Source organism: Nycticebus coucang, chromosome 8, assembly GCF_027406575.1.
Source record: "Nycticebus coucang isolate mNycCou1 chromosome 8, mNycCou1.pri, whole genome shotgun sequence".
Lineage (NCBI taxonomy): Eukaryota > Metazoa > Chordata > Mammalia > Primates > Lorisidae > Nycticebus > Nycticebus coucang.
The window spans coordinates 59,652,252-59,672,916 of NC_069787.1; the positions used below are offsets into that span (position 1 = coordinate 59,652,252).

General features: G+C 34.0%; 1 protein-coding gene across 1 annotated transcript; it reads right to left on the reverse strand.

The window, feature by feature from the left end:
- Window positions 1-5,068: 5,068 nt before the first annotated feature.
- DAZL (deleted in azoospermia like) lies at window positions 5,069-19,948 on the reverse strand. Its single transcript, XM_053598827.1, has 11 exons — window positions 19,895-19,948; window positions 13,609-13,755; window positions 13,244-13,335; window positions 12,834-12,885; window positions 12,374-12,437; window positions 12,139-12,278; window positions 10,559-10,630; window positions 9,775-9,825; window positions 8,927-9,040; window positions 7,826-7,924; window positions 5,069-5,633 (listed from the first exon to the last, which is right to left on the reverse strand). The coding sequence occupies exons 1-11, from the start codon at window positions 19,946-19,948 to the stop codon at window positions 5,580-5,582; spliced, it is 939 nt and encodes a 312-aa protein (XP_053454802.1). The 3' UTR covers window positions 5,069-5,579.
- Between the last annotated feature and the right edge of the window lie 717 nt (window positions 19,949-20,665).

Here is a 20,665-nt window from a genome sequence, read left to right on the forward strand (position 1 = left end):
AATGTCTTCTGTGTTTTAAATTACCTCTTTCCATTCTCACTGGCCTAGCCAGATATGAATCTCATATCTAAATTTTTTAACAAGTATACCTGGGTAGAGGGAACATGCTCACTGTAAACAATTGGTCTAGTTCTATCAGTGTCAGTCCTGCCTTTCTTCAATAGTAAGTAAAGAATTTCATCCAAGATTGAACCAGAATGGAGTGTGTTTATATCCATTTTATGCTGTGGAAAGACAATAGATGTGATTAGAGTCTTAATGTACTTTTGCTAGATTTGTTTTCTGTAAAACAGAACTAAATTAAGGATTATAAAATCTCCAACTTTCTGAAGTGTTTGAAATGTTACTATTGCTTTAAATTTATAAAGAGCTTTTGAGTTTTCACGACCTGAACATCCCAGTCATGGAAGCATTTGTTCTTTTGTTAAAGACCTAGTGAACTGGTATCTGGAAGTTTTATATATAGGAAAAGGCACATTCCTGGCGTGGAGCCTTAATGGAAGTGCACATAAGTTATGAAGCCTTGCCTTGGGAAAATGAACTGCAGACTCAACTAGAAAACTTTCTGTTTTAGACCAGTTAAAAATGTAAAATATGGCTACCATAGAGCTTAATTATACACTAGTAGTTTCAACTTCTGTACCAGGAGACAATTTTTTGCATTTTCTTGGGATTGGCCCACAGCTTCAGCCAGATTGGACAGATGTTTTTAATTCTAAATGCAATGCAGAATTACCTATCATTTCTTTACTATGCAGATTGAATATTTTGCATGAGCATTCAAAAACGCATGTTTATAGTTTGAACTTCTTATGTTTATTGTTTTCTACCACCAAATGTACTGTCTACAGATGGAAAACTCAAGAGTCTTTGATGGGTGGTGAGGAATTGCTCAAAAGAATCAGTTACACACACAGATATTATACATAATGCTGGGAAGGGCTAGATTACAGAGTTACCAAAATATGTACAGGAGCAATCTTCATCTAGCAGAAGTGTTTCATGGATTCCAAATGATCATACTCAACAGCTGGCCCTATTTGCAAGACTTGGTCAATGGACAATACTGCTGCTTTCCTTCCCTCATCCTTCCCCACCCTCTCTACTGCCATCTTTATGAAAGCAGAGTGGCATGCTGCCTTTTGTTGCTGTTTATTACCTTCGAATGATAGCAATCAAAGCAGGCAAGGCAATTAAGCAATGTGGCAGCCTATTTTTATGAGTTTACCTTTTAAGACAACTGAGAAAATTTTAGAGAAGTGGGTAGAGGAGCTTTACAACCACAGGAAACCTCTGTGAAGTATTTATTTTTAAAAGTCAAAGACATGTGAAACTTGGTAAACGGTCTGTGAAGCTAGTGAATGATGCCCCATGATTACATCAATGTACACAGCTATGATTTAATAAAATAATAAAATAAAAAAAAAGATAAAAAAATAAAAGTCAAAGACTTCTTGGCATAAGGATGCTAATACATTTTGGGTAATTTTGAATACTTACAAAGGTAATGTGTTTTTAGAAAAAACTGACACAGAATACGTTTCTCAAAACGTGACCAATATTTTTGGAATTGATTCTGCCATAAATTCAACTTTTTACCCGGAAGTAGTGAACGGAAATTTTTCAATTCTAAAGATGTGGTTTTGTGTCAAGAATATTGTGGTAATCCTCAATTGTGGTATGTTCATCAACCAGGTTTGTTTTATTTTTTTACATATACACGTGTTTATTTAGTTTCCACTTTTTGCCTTCACAAAATTAAAAAGGCTTAAAATTTAATAACAATAACAATGTTTAAGATAAGGACTAGAAACAAAAACCTCATAAAGAACGAATGACAATAAATACATTCAGAAAAGAAATCAGACGATTGCTGCAATGAAATATTGAGCAATAATAATGATGCAAAAAAAGTAAGATTCGCATTGTCGAGTAAGAGTATGTCTATTATAGAATGCTTTGACTCTGAGGTTCAGTATGGAGTCATCAGTTAACTTATTTTTTTCCAAAGTCTCAAAAAATAAACATTTATAAATAAAAATGAAAGATAATTTTAAAATACAGATCATGCCAAATCTTACAGACAATAGAAAAACAGTACTTCAAAATCATTCTACTTCATCTGGATACACTTGATATTAAAATTGGAAAAACATAAAGGGAAAACTACAAACATATTTCATTTATGAGGATGCAATATCCTAAACATATTAACAAGTTGAATTAAAAATTAATGTTTAAGCAATGTACTTTGGTCAAAATTAAATCCAATTTATGTGAGAATTAGTCACTATTTTTTTTTCCTTTTCCTCACCCCCTCCCTCTTTCTCTGTCAGCTCTCCCCTTCCCCCATATCCTCAGTGTTATTGTCATTAATTGTCCTCATAGCAAAGTTGAACACAGGATTCACACTTCTCCATTCCTGTGATGCTTCACTAAGAATGTGTTCCACCTCCATCCAGGTTAGTACAAATGATGCAAAATCATTTTTTAAATGGCTGAGTAGTATTCCATGGTATAACTTTACCACAGCTTGCCAATCCATTCCTGGGTTGAAGGGCATTTAGGCTGTTTCCACATTTTAGCAATTGTAGATTGAGCTATGATAAACAGTCTAGTACAAGTTGTCTTTTATAATAAAAGGTTTTTCTCCTTCTGGATAGATGCACAGTAATGGGATTGCAGGATCAAATGGGAGGTCTAGGTTGAGTTCTTAGGTTTCTCCATACTTCCTTCCAAAAAGGTATTAGTTTGCAGTCCCATCAGCAGTGTAAAAGTGTTCCTTTCTCTCCACATCCACGCCAGCATCTGCAGTTTTGAGATTTTGTGACATAGGCCATTGCAAATTAAAACCATCCTGAGATATCATCTAACCCCAGTGAGAATGGACATCAACCAGGTTTAAGCAAGTGTTTTAAGAGATAATGCAGTATTGTTCAGTAAACATTAAAATTTACTTTTTGGTGATACAGGAAGCACTCTTTTTATCTTGCAGTACCTTGGTGTCATAATCAACTTTCTGGTAATTAATCAGTTAATAACTTACCAACTGATGGAATATAAGTGTGTGCAAAGGAGAGAATTTCCTCTTCTATGTCCTCAGCTTATAGAATTTAGAATACTAGATCTAGAACTGAAAAGGTGGTAAGTACTGTTTTTCTGGATGCATCCTCATATGAAGTTAAGTACAGTAAAAGCACTATTACACAACTGCAATATCCTAAATAAAAGGGTCAGATACTAGGACAACGTGTGTAGTAGCCAAAATAATTCCTAGAGTCCAAAAGGATAGAGACCTTGGCCATGAGACAGCTGTTAGATTTGTCCTCCAGCATTCCTACTAGGCACTGTTTTGTTGATGCACTGCAGTGGAACCCACTGTTAACTACTTCTACCAACTCAACACAGGAATCTTTCTTTCATGAAAACTCATCCCTTAATTTCACAGGAAAAAGCAACAAAAATACAATGTACCAAAATCTGCTTTTATAAACTAACTCTGCCAGTTTAGTAAGTTAAATAATACATTTTTGAAACTTTAATGACACACTTTCCAACTCTCCACCATTTATTTAGATTATGACATGAATAAGTAGGTGAAACACACTTTTGAAAAGTTTCTTTATTTCTATTTATTCATTTATGCAAAGACAGTATCAGTAATATGAACTTATTTCCATATTTTTAAGTTTAAAATTAATTTTCCATTTTGAAAGGTTCAGGACTTTGTGTCTTCTACCTTACTCTTTTAAATACTTCACTCCAACAAAATAGCAGACAAAAGTTTATTCCTTTATACTTTCCCTTAAGGTCATAATGGGATAATCAGAATTGGCTCTTTAGAATTTAGGTATCATTTATAGTAAGCTGGAGATTTAATCACAGAATAGTAAGTGTAAGAATGTTACAGCACTAAACAAGTAGAGAGAATTTATAAAAGGACAAATTTCAGGGGGCACTTTCAAATTCTAAGGTGTACTAAAGCCCTCTTGGGGATCCTTAAAAGACTCTTCCCTTCAGATTCAGAATGACAATTATTAGGAATTACAGACTACAATGGTCACTAATAAATGTCCGTGGTAGCTATGTTAGGTTAGGGATAGAGTTTACATGTTCTATGGATGGGGCCAATGGAAGAAAGGCCAGGAAGCCACTTAAACTCATGCCCATGGCAGATAAAATGACAACTGATACAATTGTTTCCCTTTGTTAGGTATTATCCTATTGCTATCTTTCCAAGGCTTAGCCTGTGAACTGCTCATAGGGCTACTTCCCTTTATTACATTACCAGTTCTAAGAGCAAACCTCCTGGAAGAATGGTAATACAGACTGGAAAAGCAAGACTGTAGGTACATAAAAGGAGCTCTGATGCTCCAGTTGTTTGTCACAATGTACAAGGTACAATGAGGAGCTAATCTAGTAAATTGTTAACTCTGACTCTAGCATATTCTTGGGGTACACTTTCCTTAAACAATTTTTGTGGTTTTGATGTGCCAAAACTATCTTTTTGACTTCTTGGACATATTTAATTTTACAAAAGGAAATATAATAGGCTTTAAAAAAACAAAAATAAAAATTTACTCTATAACAAATAATATTTCAATGTTTTTACAAAAACAATTTCTTTCAGATACTCTGATTAACCTTTAAGTGACATAAAAAAAGTTTCAGCATTCTCTTTAATACCAATATTGTGCACAATTTAAGACAGCCATTGAGTTTAGCCTTTCATGGAAAAAAATTTATAAAAAGTAGAACAGTAACTCACAGAGAAGCTTATGTACCTAGTAAAGTTTAGTTTGTCTTGGATTCTTTAAAAAAAAAAAAATAGGCCCTGTACCTAGTAAAGTTTAGTTTGTCTTGGATTCTTAAAAAAAATTAGGCCCAGAATTTATTTATCCTAATTACCATCCCAATCAAATAGGATATGTATGTGTGGATACTAGATAAAGGATAAAATATTTTGAATAAATGTTAAGACCCACTGATTGGACTGTTTGCTTAGAATATGTTTTACTGGGTTTAGACAAGGAAGACTTCAATAAAGCTAACTATATATTGAGTTCCACTGATTAAAAATGCAGTTTTAAAAATTCTGCTTTTGTGGTAAATTTCTAGGCAAATCATAAATACTAAGAATAAAACTACAGATATTGTACTGTTCATAAAATTACTTGTTGGAGAAGTGAAATGCTTGTATTCAAACTATCAAAATTCTGACCTTTCAAAATAGGTTTTTTAAAATAATTTTTTGAAAATCAGTATTTGCTTTTTAAACTCTTAAAATGTCAATTTTAATTTAAAAAAATTCTTGCAGATTAATCTTAATGTTATTCCTTTCAGTCTCAATTATTTTTTTTATTTTCAACTATATATTTAACACAAAACTAGTTTCTAAATAAACATCTAATGAAGAAAAGTTTCAGATAAAACTAGACAATCTAATAATATAACAAAGTCTGAGTGTGATTTATCAAAATTCAGAATTAAATTTCTATTTCTATAATAGTGAAAAACTATCAGCCTCCTAATATTCAAAACCAGCAATTTTGCTTGAGACTAGAAAGTTGCAGAGAGGATCAAACAGATTTAAGCATTGCCCGGCTTCTTCTAAAATGATGCACTCTTTTATCCTAGAAAAGATAAAAATAGTACTTTTTACTTCACTGAAAATTTTTAATTCATCAAAAATTTCCTATTATCATTGTGACCTAAATGGAGATGCAGAATATTTGAAAGCAATTATTTTGGCTTTAAATTTTATAAATAATTATTAAAAAGGCAAAAAAAAATTTTTAAGACAGGTTTAAATTTTATAAATAATTATTAAAAAGGCAAAAAAAAATTTTTTTTTTAATTTCTTGATCTGTTACCTGGGCTGGAGTACACTGGCATCACCATAGCTCACTGTAATCTCAAACTGCTAGACTCAAACAATCCTCCTGCCTTAGCCTACCATGTAGCTTAGAGTACAGATGTCACCATTCTAGCTAATTTGGGGAAGTACTCTTGAACTTTGGGGTAACAAATGTACCAAAATAGCTAGTTTTATGTAGTAGTTTAGTTAAAAAAGAAATTCCAAAAAATTCAGAAATAGAGGGACTTAAAATCAGTATCATTTCATGTTTTTCTTAATTAATGATTTGGTAGTGATGGTGCAAAGATAAATGGTGGAAAAGGTACATAATTTTAAAAGTATTGTTTCTACAACTGAATTACATCTGATAGAAACCATAGCTTGAGAACAGACTCCAATATGAAACCTACGTTTGTAGATTGAAAGATACAAGTTTCAGCATATTCAAATGTGTATCTTTTACCTGTGAAGATATACCATTCTTCAGAAAATGAAGACAAAAAATTTAAATATATGTAAAATTTTCTTTTCACTCTATGTTGCCTACAGGTATGCACATAGAAGGAAGTGAGGCCTTTCAAAGAAGAATGGAACAGAGTAAACCAGTAATAACATAACAGCATTTTCTTCTCTTCAGTTAGCTTAACGGAGCTCTTTTCCTAGGTATTAAATTCAGTTGTCATACAAAAAAGACTAAGTTCTGGAAGTTATGTAATCTGTCAGAGGGTAATATCCTATTTAGGTAGCATCCTAGAAAAGTGGTCACAAATGCACAGATCTTTACAGGTCTGATAGGAAATCAGAATATAAAGAGACTGAAACTAAGACAAAAAAAAGTAGAATTTGCCGTGGAAATATAAATGTATTCATATTCAATCAAAACACAACATACAGCCAATCAAAATGGGTCTAGATTCTAGACAAATGCAGGAAGCCAATTTCTGACTCCTATTCCAGAGGAGCAGAAAGCTCTGGGAGTTCAAAGTAAGCCTTTTATCTAACATCAGGTGAAAATCAAGTATAAAGATTATTTTCTGTTTTGCAAACACATCATTTAAGGACTACCTATTTAACCTTCAGAACTTTGTACAAGATAAGGCTGTCATGTAACCTCAGTTCTTTCCTTTCTAAATCATACTATCAATGTAGAATAAAGAAACAAGAGAACAAATGTCAACTTAAAAAATGTTTACTCCTGGAGGTGCCTGTGGCTCAACGGAGTAAGGGCTGGCCCCATATGCTGGAGGTGGTGGGTTCAAACCTAGCCCTGGCCAAAAAACTGCAAAAAAAAAAAAAAGTTTACTCCGTACTACAAAAATGTTAAAAATGTTACCCTGCTATGAGTCTACCCTTCTGCATTATACCCTTCTCTTTCATACACATTTCAAAAGGCTTTACGCTTGATCCTATTTCCATTCCTTAATGGAAAAAGCTGTTCTTCTATCTTTTAAGATACACATTGATGGTTAAAATTTTCTTTTGAATACACATATACAATGGTGCATTTTGAACAAATTCTGGAAGCTCCATAAAAAGTTCTATATAGTTACCATAGAACTCAGCAATTTCATTCCTAACTGTATACTCTAGAAACAAAAATATGTGTCTACATAATAATCTGTACATCAATGTTCATAGCGTTATTTATAATACTATGAACATTAGTATAATACCATAATACTTTCCTAAAGAAAACCACACAAGTTTTGAGCACACTAAAATACACTGCCAAGTAAAACCACTCATGATGGCTTACTGGATTACCAGTGAAATGCTAACAGTTTAATGCTCTAAGTCAGTGATTCTCAACCTTCCTAATGCCACGGCCTTTCAATACAGTTTCTGAAGGTCACGACCCATGGGTTGAGAATCGCTGCTGTAAGTAATCTCAAATTATATATTTCACAGGAAAAAATACTTCAAAGCTAATAAATATTCTTTTTATTCTGCATATTATTCCTTTCATACCTTGAAGTAGTCATCTTGGGTAACAAGAGAGTTTCTTAGTCTATTCTCTGGATTAAACAGACAAGATACCACTGTCTGAATGCTTCGGTCCACGGATTTCTGAAACAGAAGTTTTCAGTAATCTAAAAATGGTTTCTCCTTTTACTCCTGTTAATAAGATTTTTCTGGACAGTTTTAAAAACCTACTTGCTAATTACTAAATAATTCTCATGCAATTCATAATTCTTATGTCACACAGCATGTAAGTTTTCTGACAAATTAAAAAACTATTTTAGAACTTCAGTGATAAATACTAGTTTAAAAAGCTGAATTTATGAAAACCCTAAGTGAATCCAATGTTTTAAGAAAAAATATTCAGGAAAAAAACACATAATTACACTTTTAAGCTACTTTAACATTTTTTCAAATTTTAAAATCAGCCATCAAATCTGAGATTTTTTTTCACCATGCAGTTCAGGAGTTCTCAACTTTTTTCCCACTGAGAAGCACCATGAATGAAGTTCACACACTCTAATGAGAATCCTTCAGTATTATATATAATTCCCAGCACATCAACTATTTCCAAACTCCCAAACATTTGACAAAACATACGCAAATTCAAAAGTGTGAGTACTATTGCTGTAGGAATCTGCTGTAATGACAATAAATCTTTATTTCAGTATCTGAATAATTACTGACTCTACCACTTTTGAAAACTGCTGCCAAAGTTTTAATGTTAGACAGAATTTCATAAAGAATATTTCGTATTAGCTAAGTAAATGTTTAAGAAAATATAAAAGAAAAAGTAGATTTAATTCATACAAATCCCTCTTTTGAAAATTAGAATTCTTGAGGAAATCTGCCCATTGCATTCTGCCAAATCATAGTATTTATTAAAGTATGATTAAAAAATGAAATTGAAAGAAAGGAAAGGACTGCTAAATCAGAAAGTATGTGTATATACTGAAAGTTTGGGGGTGTTTGAAATTTCATCTTTAAGTTAAATGCTGAATATTAATTATACCCCCTAATTCATAGTTTTCATCTTTAAATTTGGGCAAAAATGCTTAGAAAAACATATATATGAAATATAAATATCAATAAACAAAATTAGATGTTTGCCTTTTGTGGGCCATTTCCAGAAGATGGAGTAGCTTCATGAACTGAGCATTCATTTGGCAAAACTTCAGCTCCTGGATCAACTTCATTACAGTGGTAGTTAACAGCTGTATAAGCCTACATTTAAAATAACAAAAGTGTTAAAAAGAAATTCAGATACATTTAAAAACCAGCTATTCTTCAAAATGGTAAGCGGATACTAAAAATTTTAATGTAGGTTGCGTTGATGTTCAACTACATTATTTCAGAAACTTTTGTTTTAAACTCAATAGTTCAAATGCAGTAAGGTAGCCTTTTATTTTAAAATGTCTTCTAAGCTTCAACCTAATCATAATTAGGAGGACTCTAAGAAACTCTAGTAAGTACTCAGAGTGTGTCTGAAAATTTAACTCTTCCCTTATCCTTCAAATATCCAATCCTGTTGAAAGACAGAAAAAAAAGCTCAGGTGTTTTAGAGCAACATTCCCTTTGTTTTATTCCTTTTCTTATTTAACACTAACAACAAAATTATTTCTCTTCAACAAACTTTTTATGGGAAGCAAACCCAGACGCAGATCTGATGCTAATTCTAACTCCTTATTAATGGTACCTTTCTTGGATTATGTATTATGCTGTATGCAGAAAAGCCACTGTGTAAGTTTACATAAACTCGAGAACACAAGCACAGTTTATCCCATGGGAGTTTGTAATTAATAAGCAACTAATAGAACATAACACATAATAAAAGGAAAATTTAAGAATATTTATAGGCATGTATGATATGGCAAAAGGTCAGGAAATTTATAATAGTTAAATGAGAAAATACTTTTAAATGAAGCACAGAAAGTATATGTGTAGCTAATTTACTTTACCGGAGGTATAACATAACTCCGTTGTTCTCCAGCAGGCCACTGTGGTGGCATCTTAAAAAAAAAAAAAAAAAAAGAAACAAATTATTTAAATATTCCTACATATTTTGAGATATGAGCAAGACAATGTTGAGGTATTCATCATGCTAACTCCTTTATTATTATCATAAAAGAAACAAAATGGAAGAAATGCTTTATGTTTCTAATTATTTGAAGTTACTTCCATATATAAGCTTCACCTTTTCCTCAGTTTTCTGGAATTGGCATTCAGGAAAACTACAAAAACAGTAATTATTTGAATTTATTATCATAGATACGGTCATGGGTCATAGATAGTTGTATCTATGAAAGGAAATTAATAGAATTACTATCTTATAACAGTCAGCTAAAATAAACACTGTCAGATATAATTACAATTCTGTGCTCTAAGAATTGAGTAATAATATTTCAACCTATCCCCCTATAAAAATTTCTGAAATTCAGCCTAGGTATTTCAGCTATTTGACTGCAAAGATGGAAGAATACAAGTAATAATATAGATGGGGACATCAAATCTTACAAAACAGTTCTAGAGAAAAATTCTTGCTAAGGATGCTCCTGCAAAAATTTTATTCCATTATTTGAAAATAATATAAAGGTCCAAATTCTGGACTAATTCCAAGGTTTTTATTAAATTGAAGGCACTCTTCACTATTTTAAATGATAAACTATTTGGGAAATATATATAAATTAATTAAAGGCCTCAAAAGTATTCCACTGTAAATCATTTTGTTCCCTTTTAAATTACCTGATAGTTATATACAGGCAGTTGATATCCTGTGATGACCTGAACTGGTGAACTTGGATAAGGAGGATATGCCTGAAAATAAAGTTTACAGAAAGAATGGATTAACAAGATAATTTTTTTAATTAGAAAGGAATATTATTCCCAATACAAAAAAGGAAAATTAAAAAATATTATTTTTCTACACACAATAATGTAAGATTCTAAATAAATGACTAACTTTATGAAGAAAAAAATATTCTCCGTCAAACATTAGCCTTTTGGGCAGAGAAGAGGAAGGGACAAATGATGAAGGGAGTGACTATGCCAGCCTAAGTTTACCTTATTTGTATAGTTAATCTCCACCCAGAATTTCTTTCTTACGTTAGTGATAAGTTTCTATTAAGACAGATTTTTATGTAAGTTAAATGAATACATCAACTATTCTTTGTAAAAATACTTTTAGGCAGTTTTGTATTCCTTTGATAATATCATAATGTATAGTAATGTACTCCTACAGACTTTACGTCTTTTTTTGTATTTCATTACTAAAAATTAAGGACAGTAAATAATTCAAAACTGGAAGACAATACAATGACTTACCTGTCTCAATAAATACTTACTGGTTGAAAACATGTAAGAAGAAACATACATGAAAATACCACACTAAGTAATAGCTCACAGTAAATGTTTAAAACAAGTAGGGCTTTTTTCCCTTGTCATGTTTAGAGCAGGAAAAATAAGAAAAGATAACACTCTACTTTTCAGGTAAATGGAAAATGTGAACATATGAGAGACACTGCAAAACTATTATACTATTCTGTTTCTTTTCCAGCAAAGAAAATGTTTTTTAAACTGAAGATAGTAAAATGAACTCAGAAGAAAATGTCATTTATGCATAGAGATAATGTCAAATACCACTTAAAATACTAAAGTAGGCTAAGACAAACTAAATGACAGGAACTCATAGTTTATAGATATGGTAAAATGCATCAGAAATGTACCCATTCCAGAACCAGAATAAATCTTGAGTCAGCAATTTGTCTATATGAGGAAGCATCTGAAAACTGTTGGAAATAAAGAATAGCTAGACATGCTAATCTTAGAGAAAAACAAACTATGCAGACACATGAGGAAAGTTGCTTTCAAATGCTTATTAGGAGTTGTTACACAGAAGGAAAAAAAGGAAGAGATTTGTTCTATGTGGCTACAGAGGTCAGTTTGAAGATAAACTATATAGAAATAAATTTTTAGCTTATAAAAGGAGTAACATTAAGAACGAGAGATTTCTATGTGAAACTTGCTAAATGTAGAATATAAATGTCTTAACACAATAACTAAGAAAATGCCAGGAAGGCTATGTTAACCAGTTTGATGAAAATATTTCAAATTGTATATAAAACCAGTGTATGGTGCCCCATGATTGCATTAATGTACACAACTATGATTTTAATAATAAAAAAAGAGAGAGATTTCTAACAGAAGTAACAGATTTCTATAACCCAAAGTATTAAAACAGGGACTATATTATCACTTATCTTGGAAATAGTGGATATAATTTCCCAGAGGGTACATGAAAGAACAGGAACATAGGCAATTCTTACCTGAACATACTGAGTTATAGGATTCATCATGGTTGGAGGCTGCATATAAGTTTCAGTGTTTGGATTACTCCAGACACTCTGAAACTGTGGTGGAGGAGGAGGATTAAAAACCAAAGGACGTGGCTGCACATGATAAGTACCTTTTTAAAAATTAAAAAGACAACAAAGCCCATTTTTAGTTCTTTGAACCTTCTTCAAACGTTAAACAAGAACACTTTTTTTTTTTTTTACTCACATAAATTTTGTTTCCTGATTGCAGGGCCCAGTTTCAGCTTTTTACCATGGAAATTTATCTGTGACTAAAATAAAATAGTAATAAAACCAGAATTAATTTCCAAGTCTTTATTTTCAGACTTGTGTAAAATCCCATGTTCTCTAAAGTTCCTACTTTCATCAGAAAAAACAGTAATAATGAGTAAAATCAGATCAAAATTTGTCACCACAAAGATATTCTGTCGGTATCAAGTGAAATTTAATCAAAAATCTTTCATCATTTGGTCTCCAACCCTTCCTGTCTCTAGTTCATGAAGGTAGGTGACAAGTAAAAATTAAGCAGGTTCTGACAAGTTAGGTAAATTACTCTAAGTTGTGATTCCAAACATAAGTATTCTCTTCTTCAAATTTTACACATGACTGAATATACTACTTGACACTGAACAATGGATCAATAGAGATTTTTCCATAAGATTACTTACTTCTACTATCTTCTGCACATCCACATCGTTATAAAATGAAACAAATCCATAGCTAGGAAAGCAGATAAATGAAGTGTAAGTGTGCTATACAGTACATGGTTTGGAATTTCTAGTAGTCTATGAAATAATAAAATGAATAAAATTTAAGATATGGCAAAGAAAACAATTCACTAACAAAACTGATTAATTCACTTCGGTGAAAGAAAGACAGCAAAAGATTTAACTATGAACATTAGGAAAATGATTAATCAAAAGGCAACAAACTTTTATCCTCTACAGGGAAGAAATTAACAAAGCAACAAACTTCATTTATATAAATGCCAGTTTTAAAGTCTTCCTTTCTGATACTGGACAGGTGCCAGAGTTCAGATATTTTTGATAATTTATAATCAACATGCATTTCTACTCACCCTTTGGACACACCAGTTCGGTCCGTGATTATCTTCACTTCTTTTACTGAACCATATCTAGCAAAGAAACTTCTAATTTCGGTTTCATCCATCTATGGAAAAGAATAGAACCTCAAGAGTAAAAATTCAACATTAAGAACCTTTAATTGTACTATAAAAGAGGTTTATAATGATATGGAAGCCCCCCACCTCCCCAAGTATCTCCAAATGACCTGTAGCTTTTGGTCAGAATACATTTAGCACCCATTGGTTGAAAAAAAAAAAAAATTCTAAACTTTCATGAAGTACAAAAAATATTGTTAACACAGCCCAAATCCCATTATTCACAACGTATTTCAAGGCATAAATGAGACATGATACACTACCCTAACATCGATTCCACCAACAAAAACGGTGTTTGGCATGATTTTGCCTTCTGGTAAAACATAGCCTTGGCTGGTTGTAGCTGATGAGGACTGGGTGCTAGCCTCTCTGGAGATAGTTGAGTTTGGAGTCTCAGGATTTGCAGCAGACTGTAATTCAGAAAATAGACACCATAACTAAATATACTGGCAAAAATAATGTAAAACAATTTTGTACTCAAAGTATAAAATATTTTATGTAAATTACTTTCATTGTAAATTAGTTACCAATACAGCTTAGTTCAGGGTCAGGATTTAAAGTAACCAGAGTAGACTAGCATAAAATTTTAACAAAAGGATATACATAATACATATACATTACTTTCTTAAATCCAGTGCTACTTATTACCATTTCTTACACAATACTGTGGAAGAATAAGGGTTCTATATTTTGTGAAAATACTATATGAATTGGTAAAAAAAAAAAAATTAGAAGGTTCAGATTTAAAAAAGCTAAGGTTATTAAAATCATCCTGTTCTATATTGATAAAACAACTTTTCATTTTGCTATATACATTAATAAAAAGCATGTAAATCTTAAAAACTAAAAAAAGCTGTGCCAAAAAGAAAATAAACTTCAAAGTTTTAAACCAATTTGTCTTGCTTCGCCTTTCTATTCACCAAAATTAACATAAATTTTATAATTTATTGCTCCCTGTGTTAGTATGCATGCTTTACTTTGGAAATGGATCATAAAACATTATTTGCTCACATTATCACAGCTTAAAGGGGTCATAATCCTCTTCTCTAATGATAGATTATTCAAAGCACATTTTCAAATAACATTTTTTTCTTGAGTAACACCAAATCAGTCCAACTGATAATTTTTTTTTTGTAGAGACAGAGTCTCACTTTATGGCCCTCGGTAGAGTGCCGTGGCCTCACACAGCTCACAGCAACCTCCAACTCCTGGGCTTAAGCGATTCTCTTGCCTCAGCCTCCCGAGTATCTGGGACTACAGGCCCAACTGATAATTTTAATTTTCATAGTGAGCTGATAAATGATACCATCTTTATTTTCAGATAAATTCCCATACATATAACTCATTATTTTTCTGGGTTCTGATCAGAAGTCTGTCTCTAGACTTCTCACAGTAGACTCTAAGGTTAATGTAAGATCATTTCTAAAGTAAAATTTACAGATTTATAGATATTGGAGAGACAGTATAGACTAGTAAAACGAAAACTGATCTAGTTAGGAGATCTAGGTTCATGTCCCTAAGCAACTTATACTTGCCAGCTGTGTTATCTCTAGGAAAACTGCTTTGATAATGAAATGAAGAGAACATCTGTGATTTCACTTTGTAAAATGTAAAGTGATATGCCAATGTAAGTTAGTGTCCTGTTATTTGAATTTATTTCCAGTAGTTTTTAAAGTTTCTTTCCTGGTTTTTATCATTTTAACTGACTGATTTTGAAGATACTTTATAGATTAACAACTGAACTTCAGAAAGCTACTTTATGACATCACTCATTTGAATTCATTTGTAACATGCCTACTGGTTATAAGAAAGAAATACAAAAGGCTATATGAGTGAGAAAGCTATTACAAACATATATCTGTTTATGAAAGAAACCTGAAACAACGACAAAAGAAACCAACTGACTTATTTTTAAAAGGTGAGCATAATTTTATAGAAATTAACAATGAGAAAGTACACAGAGTTCTTGTTTTTGTTATTAGATGCCAAAAGTTACTGATAAATTTAAGATTCTAAAAACTGTTACCCTAATTAGAGATGAAATCCAAATTGTCATATCATTGATGTTGAGTATTTTGCTTTTCTCTATTCATATGTGCTTACACTTGTTATTTTGAGTTTTTATTCGAATACTTCTTAATTCTCTCCTTTAGATAGTTCATGACAATTAAGTGGAAGATAACAAAAATTATTTCTAGAGTTTTTCTTTTTGAAAATGCCTTATAATTTTAGCTTTTTCTATCCAGGAAAATATTACTAATACACAAGCTGCGTAACCTAAAAGACTGAGAATCTGATTAGATTTCTCTTCCCTACAGAAAATTTACCAATCCCTTCTCAATTAGCTCACTTAAAAATCCAAAACAAAATAAAATGGTAAAAAAAAAATACCATCTTTATGGTATCATTTTCAATTCCCTCTTCACTTGTGGATTAACAATGGATATGTTATCTGATAAACTATTTATAGTACTGTCTGTCTCTGCACCATAATGTATGAATAAATTTTAATTTATAAGTTTAATATCTCACCAAAAAACAGCACAAGATTAGAAGGGGTTATAATAATGCACTGATTCTAAACCAGGGAATATTTTGAGCCCCAGAGGCATCTAATAATCCCTGTAGACACTTTTGGTTGTCACAACTGAGGTGTACTCCATCAAAGGACAGCCTCCCACAATAAAGAATTATTTGGCCTAAAATTTGAACAGAAATGTTCAGAAATCTGTGACTGTGCCGCCAAAACTGAAGAGAAAAATCATTGTTTGGGAAGAACTTGATTTGAATTGTTTAGTAAATTAAATGTAAAGTAAATCTTTACAGGATCTCAGTTTCTTTGAACAATGAGTGTTTAAAAAAAGTCACCCGATGTCTCCTCTAATTCTCGTATTTTATTAACAAAAGTAAAATGATACTTGAGATAACAGTAATTTGGTAAAATGGAAAAAAGACATCAGATATTATAGGAAATCTTATTTTCACTCGGATTCTACAAATTAGCTGCCTACATAATTGGGATAGCAAAAATAAAATTCATCAATCACTTTAAGAGTGTAAAAATGTCTTTAAAACCATCATGCCCTAGCCCCCAGCCAGCAGGTGGCACTCAAAGCTAAGGAAGTAAGCATAGTACTTAAAGATTTGTTTAGCAGGGATTGTTTAACTACAATGTGTGTTATATATAATTATAATTTATAGATGAAACATCCACAATCAACAGACAACCTGTGGTTACTTGAAATTCTGACCAAAAATATAAATGAATGCTTAGGATAACTGAAAATTTGACAGTAAAGAATGTAATCTTAACCATCAATAGTATATTAAAAATAAACTGTATTATATGTAAGAAGCAATTCTTTTCTGTAATTATACCTTCAAATGAATTTTGAAAAGAGCAATGTTGGAATGGTAAATACAGGTGTGCTCAGAGACTATCATATGCCCTATTCTCATCACTTCTATTTACAGTAATATATTCCCTGTTATATTTGGATCACTAAGTGATCAAGATAACTAAAAAGTGAAAACTTATCCCTATTAATGTTCCTGAGATGTCAGCACCTTTGAAAACATTATTTAATTACTATGTTTATATATAAGCAAAATGAAATCTATATAAATTAACCCAGGAAAAAGCCTCTAAGTTGTAATCATCAAAGTTATACCCACTGCACTAGAATGGAGCTAATAAAGAACAAAGCTAAAATCAAGAAAATAGGAAATACAAATTATAATAAAAACTTCAAGCAAATCCAAGAGTAGATTCTTGAAGGGAGTGGGGGTGAAATCCAAATAATCAATCCTGGCAAAGCTGAGCAAGAAAAAAGCAAGAAAGCAAAAGTATACGTCAGACATGGAAATCTATGACTAGATTATTTTTAAAAACCACATATAAACTCTAAGGGAATAAATGTAGAAATGTTGATGAAATGACTTTCTAGAGAAATACAAATTTTTAAAAAATAATCTTAACACTCAAGGCCTGACTCAATTTCACTGGGAGTTTCTTTACAACACCTGAGTTTTGTCATTGTGTGTTTGAGTGTGTGCGTGAGAGAAAGAGAAAGAGAGAGAGAAAGGAGCACACATACATACACACACTGTGGTAGAAAAGGCAGAGAAGGAGAAAGATAAACTTTTCTTTCTTTTTTAAAAGACCGTCTCACTTTGATGCCCTTGGTAGAGTGCCATAATGTCACAGCTCACAGCAACCTCAAAGTAACAGGGTCAAGTGATCCTCTTGCCGTGGCCTCCCAAGTAGCTGGGACTACAGACACCCACCACAATGCTGGCTAGTTTTTCTGTTTTTAGTAGAGATTGGGGGGGGGGGTGTCTCTGACTCGAGAGCTCAGGCAATCCATCCATCTCAGCTTCCAAGAGTGCTAGGATTACAGGTGTGAGCCACCCACGCTCGAACACTTAAGAAAATTCTCAGAGGCTTGGCAGTGGCTCAGGCCTGTCATCCTAGCACTCTGGGAGGCCGAGGTGGGTTACTGCCTGAACTCAGGGGTTAGAGACAAGCCTGAGCAAAAGTGAGACCCCATCTCTACTAAAAACAGAAAAACTAGCCAGCATTGTGGCAGGTGCCTGTAGTCCCAGCTACTCCGGTGGCTGAAGCAAGAGAATCGCTTGACCCTGAGTTTGAGGCTGCTGTGAGCTATGATATCCCAGCACTCTACCCAGGCTGACAAGAGACTCTGTCTCAAAAAGGAAAGAAAATTCTCAGAGAAAAGAGGAAAAACAGTATTTTTAAATGCACTTTAATAAGCTAACTCATCTAAATAACAAAGCCTTATCAAGATGGTCCACCCTGCCCTCAACAGAAATCCAAAATTCCAACAGTATATAAAGAATATACCATAATTAAGCACAGTTTATATTTGAAATGCAAGATGGTCCTCCAATAAGCTATGTCACTTTAATTTATCATTGAAAAAGCATTTGATAAAATATGACGTTCGTTTTTTAATTTTTAAAAATCCCAAGTGAAGGGCAGCGCCTGTGGCTCAAGGAGTAGGGTGCCAGCTCCATATACCAGGGTTAGCAGGTTCAAGCCCGGCCGCGACCAAAATCCCAAGAGAAATAGAAAGATCTTATTTTCTATCAGTCTAATTATAACTCATCAAGTTTAAACTGACACACTAGCTAAATCCATCAAAATTAGAAACAAGACAAGCACACCTCCTTATCACCACTAGACACTTTTTCCGCTATGTATGACAAATTCTAATGTTAATAGAGATTTGATGAATCAACAGGAAAAATAAAAATGTTCACGTAGAAAGGTGGACTCTTAGTAAATTGTAAAAAAGAAACTTAAAAAGCTAGTGACCAATGATAAACTTCAGCTTCATTAGTGATTAAAGGCTGAGGCAGGAAGATCACTTGAATCCAGGAGTTTGAGGTTGCTGCAAGCTAGGCTGATGCCATAGCACTTTAGCCTGGGCAACCGAGTGACACCATCTTAAGAAAAAAAAAGTCTCTCTTTGGACAGGGTATGGAGAAAAGATCACTCTACACACCATCAGTGGGAAAATACTGGTACATGCTTTGCCAAGATTAGCTTGGAAAGATGTATAATTAGAAATTATTACAAAAGGGGCAAAGACCTTTCATGCAGCAATTCCACTTCTGGTAGTTTATCTTAAGGAATAGTACAAGTATACTAGGTTTCTGCACAAGGATATGGGTGCATTATAGCATTGTTTTAATATTGAAAAATTATTCATCATAAAGGAATAGAATGGTACAATCTTCAACATGAAATATTGCTTTAAAGTTATCTTTGGAATAATGTCCACTACATCACTTGAAAAGATGCAGGTCATAAAATAGTATTCTATAGCATAGTACAGTTTTTTTTTTTTTGGCCGGGGCTAGGTTTGAACCCGCCACCTCTGGCATATGGGACCGGCGCCCTACTCCTTGAGCCTCAGGCACCGCCCATAGTACAGTTTTTGTAAAATAAAATTTACCCATCTATTAATATATGCAATACGTGCATAAAAATAACCTAGAAGAGACTAAACATACATAATATTAACATTTAATAATGGTTATAGGTGTTGGGATCAAAACGAATGCTTATTTTCTTACAGCAATTATTTTCAAAAAAGTAAATATGCTACTTTTATAATCAGAAAAAAAACCCAACACAGCTAGTAGTATTTACCCCCTTTACCTAAAATGGAGGAAAAAAAATATTGTATATTATTACTTGTACTAAATCATGACGATTATTAAATAAGTATTGGCACGGAGACAACATTTATTACACAATATACAAAAAATAATACAGTTTTTAATAAATTTCCTCCTGTTTATCGCTAAAAAAAATAGTAAGAATTTAATGTCAACGAATACATACGTTCCTGTGGTAGCAGTGAACCCATTGATGCATTCACCTAAACTCACATAAACGGACACCAAACAATACGCCCCAATTGTGCATTTTGTCATAAATTCCTTGTTTTCCAAGAAGGAAAAAAGTGTTCCTTGCATTAAAAAATTCGAAAATTCTCAATAGCAACTGCTGAATCCAACCGCGTGCCGCAGCGATGGCTCCAGGCCAGCTTTCTGCGCCTCATGTCGCCCCATGAGGGAGCCACCAGCGGCAGGTCCCAGAGGCGCGAGCGGCCCCCTCGGCTCTCCACGGCGCGTTCAGGACGCCCTTGCCCGCACCCCAACCCCCCACAGTGCCCCCACAAAACCCGCAGACCCCAACCCGTCGACGGTCGGGAGAGACACATTTGCTGAGGCGGCGCGCGTCTCGCGTTCCCACAGAGACTTCCGCAGAGGGACGGCGCCGGCGGCGTTTGGCGCGCTGCCAGGCCCGACGCCATCTCGCCGAGGCGGCGCGGCGAGCCTGCACGGCGCAGCGCGGGAGGGTGGGGGTGGGGCGGGAGTCGGCCGCCTCGCCCCCGAAACCTCCCCGGCCCAGAACCCACCCTCAGTCCGCATCGCACTGAGGCGGGAAGCGGCGGCCGCGCGAAGCCACGGACCTTGCACGTGGCCCGCCGGGCTCGCAGCAGGTTCCCCGGGCCCGCCCCCGCCGCGACACCCCCAGGCATCTGGCCGCCTCCCCCTGCTTGTAGGCCGCACCGCTGCGAGGCCGCCTCCCCGCTTCCCGTACGTACCCAGCAGCCCGGCGCCCCAGAACAGGAAAGCCGGGGAGACCTCTTTTCAGCCTCCCTGTGGCGCTGCACCCCCAAACCGAGTTCCACCCACGCTCTAAACCTCTGCCAGGCTTGCGCCCCTCAGGCCTCTCCCTCAACTCACCATGATGGCGGTAGCCAGCAGTTCCCGCCTATGGGG

Coding starts and splice junctions, on each gene's coding strand:
- DAZL (XM_053598827.1), bottom strand. CDS start 19,948: ATGGGGCGACATGAGGCGCAGAAAGCTGGCCTGGAGCCATCGCTGCGG. Junction 12,279..12,373: donor AATCAGGAAACAAAATTTAT/GTGAGTAAAAAA, acceptor ATTTTTAAAAAG/GTACTTATCATGTGCAGCCA. Junction 7,925..8,926: donor CTGGAAATGGCCCACAAAAG/GCAAACATCTAA, acceptor CTTCTGTTTCAG/AAATCCGTGGACCGAAGCAT.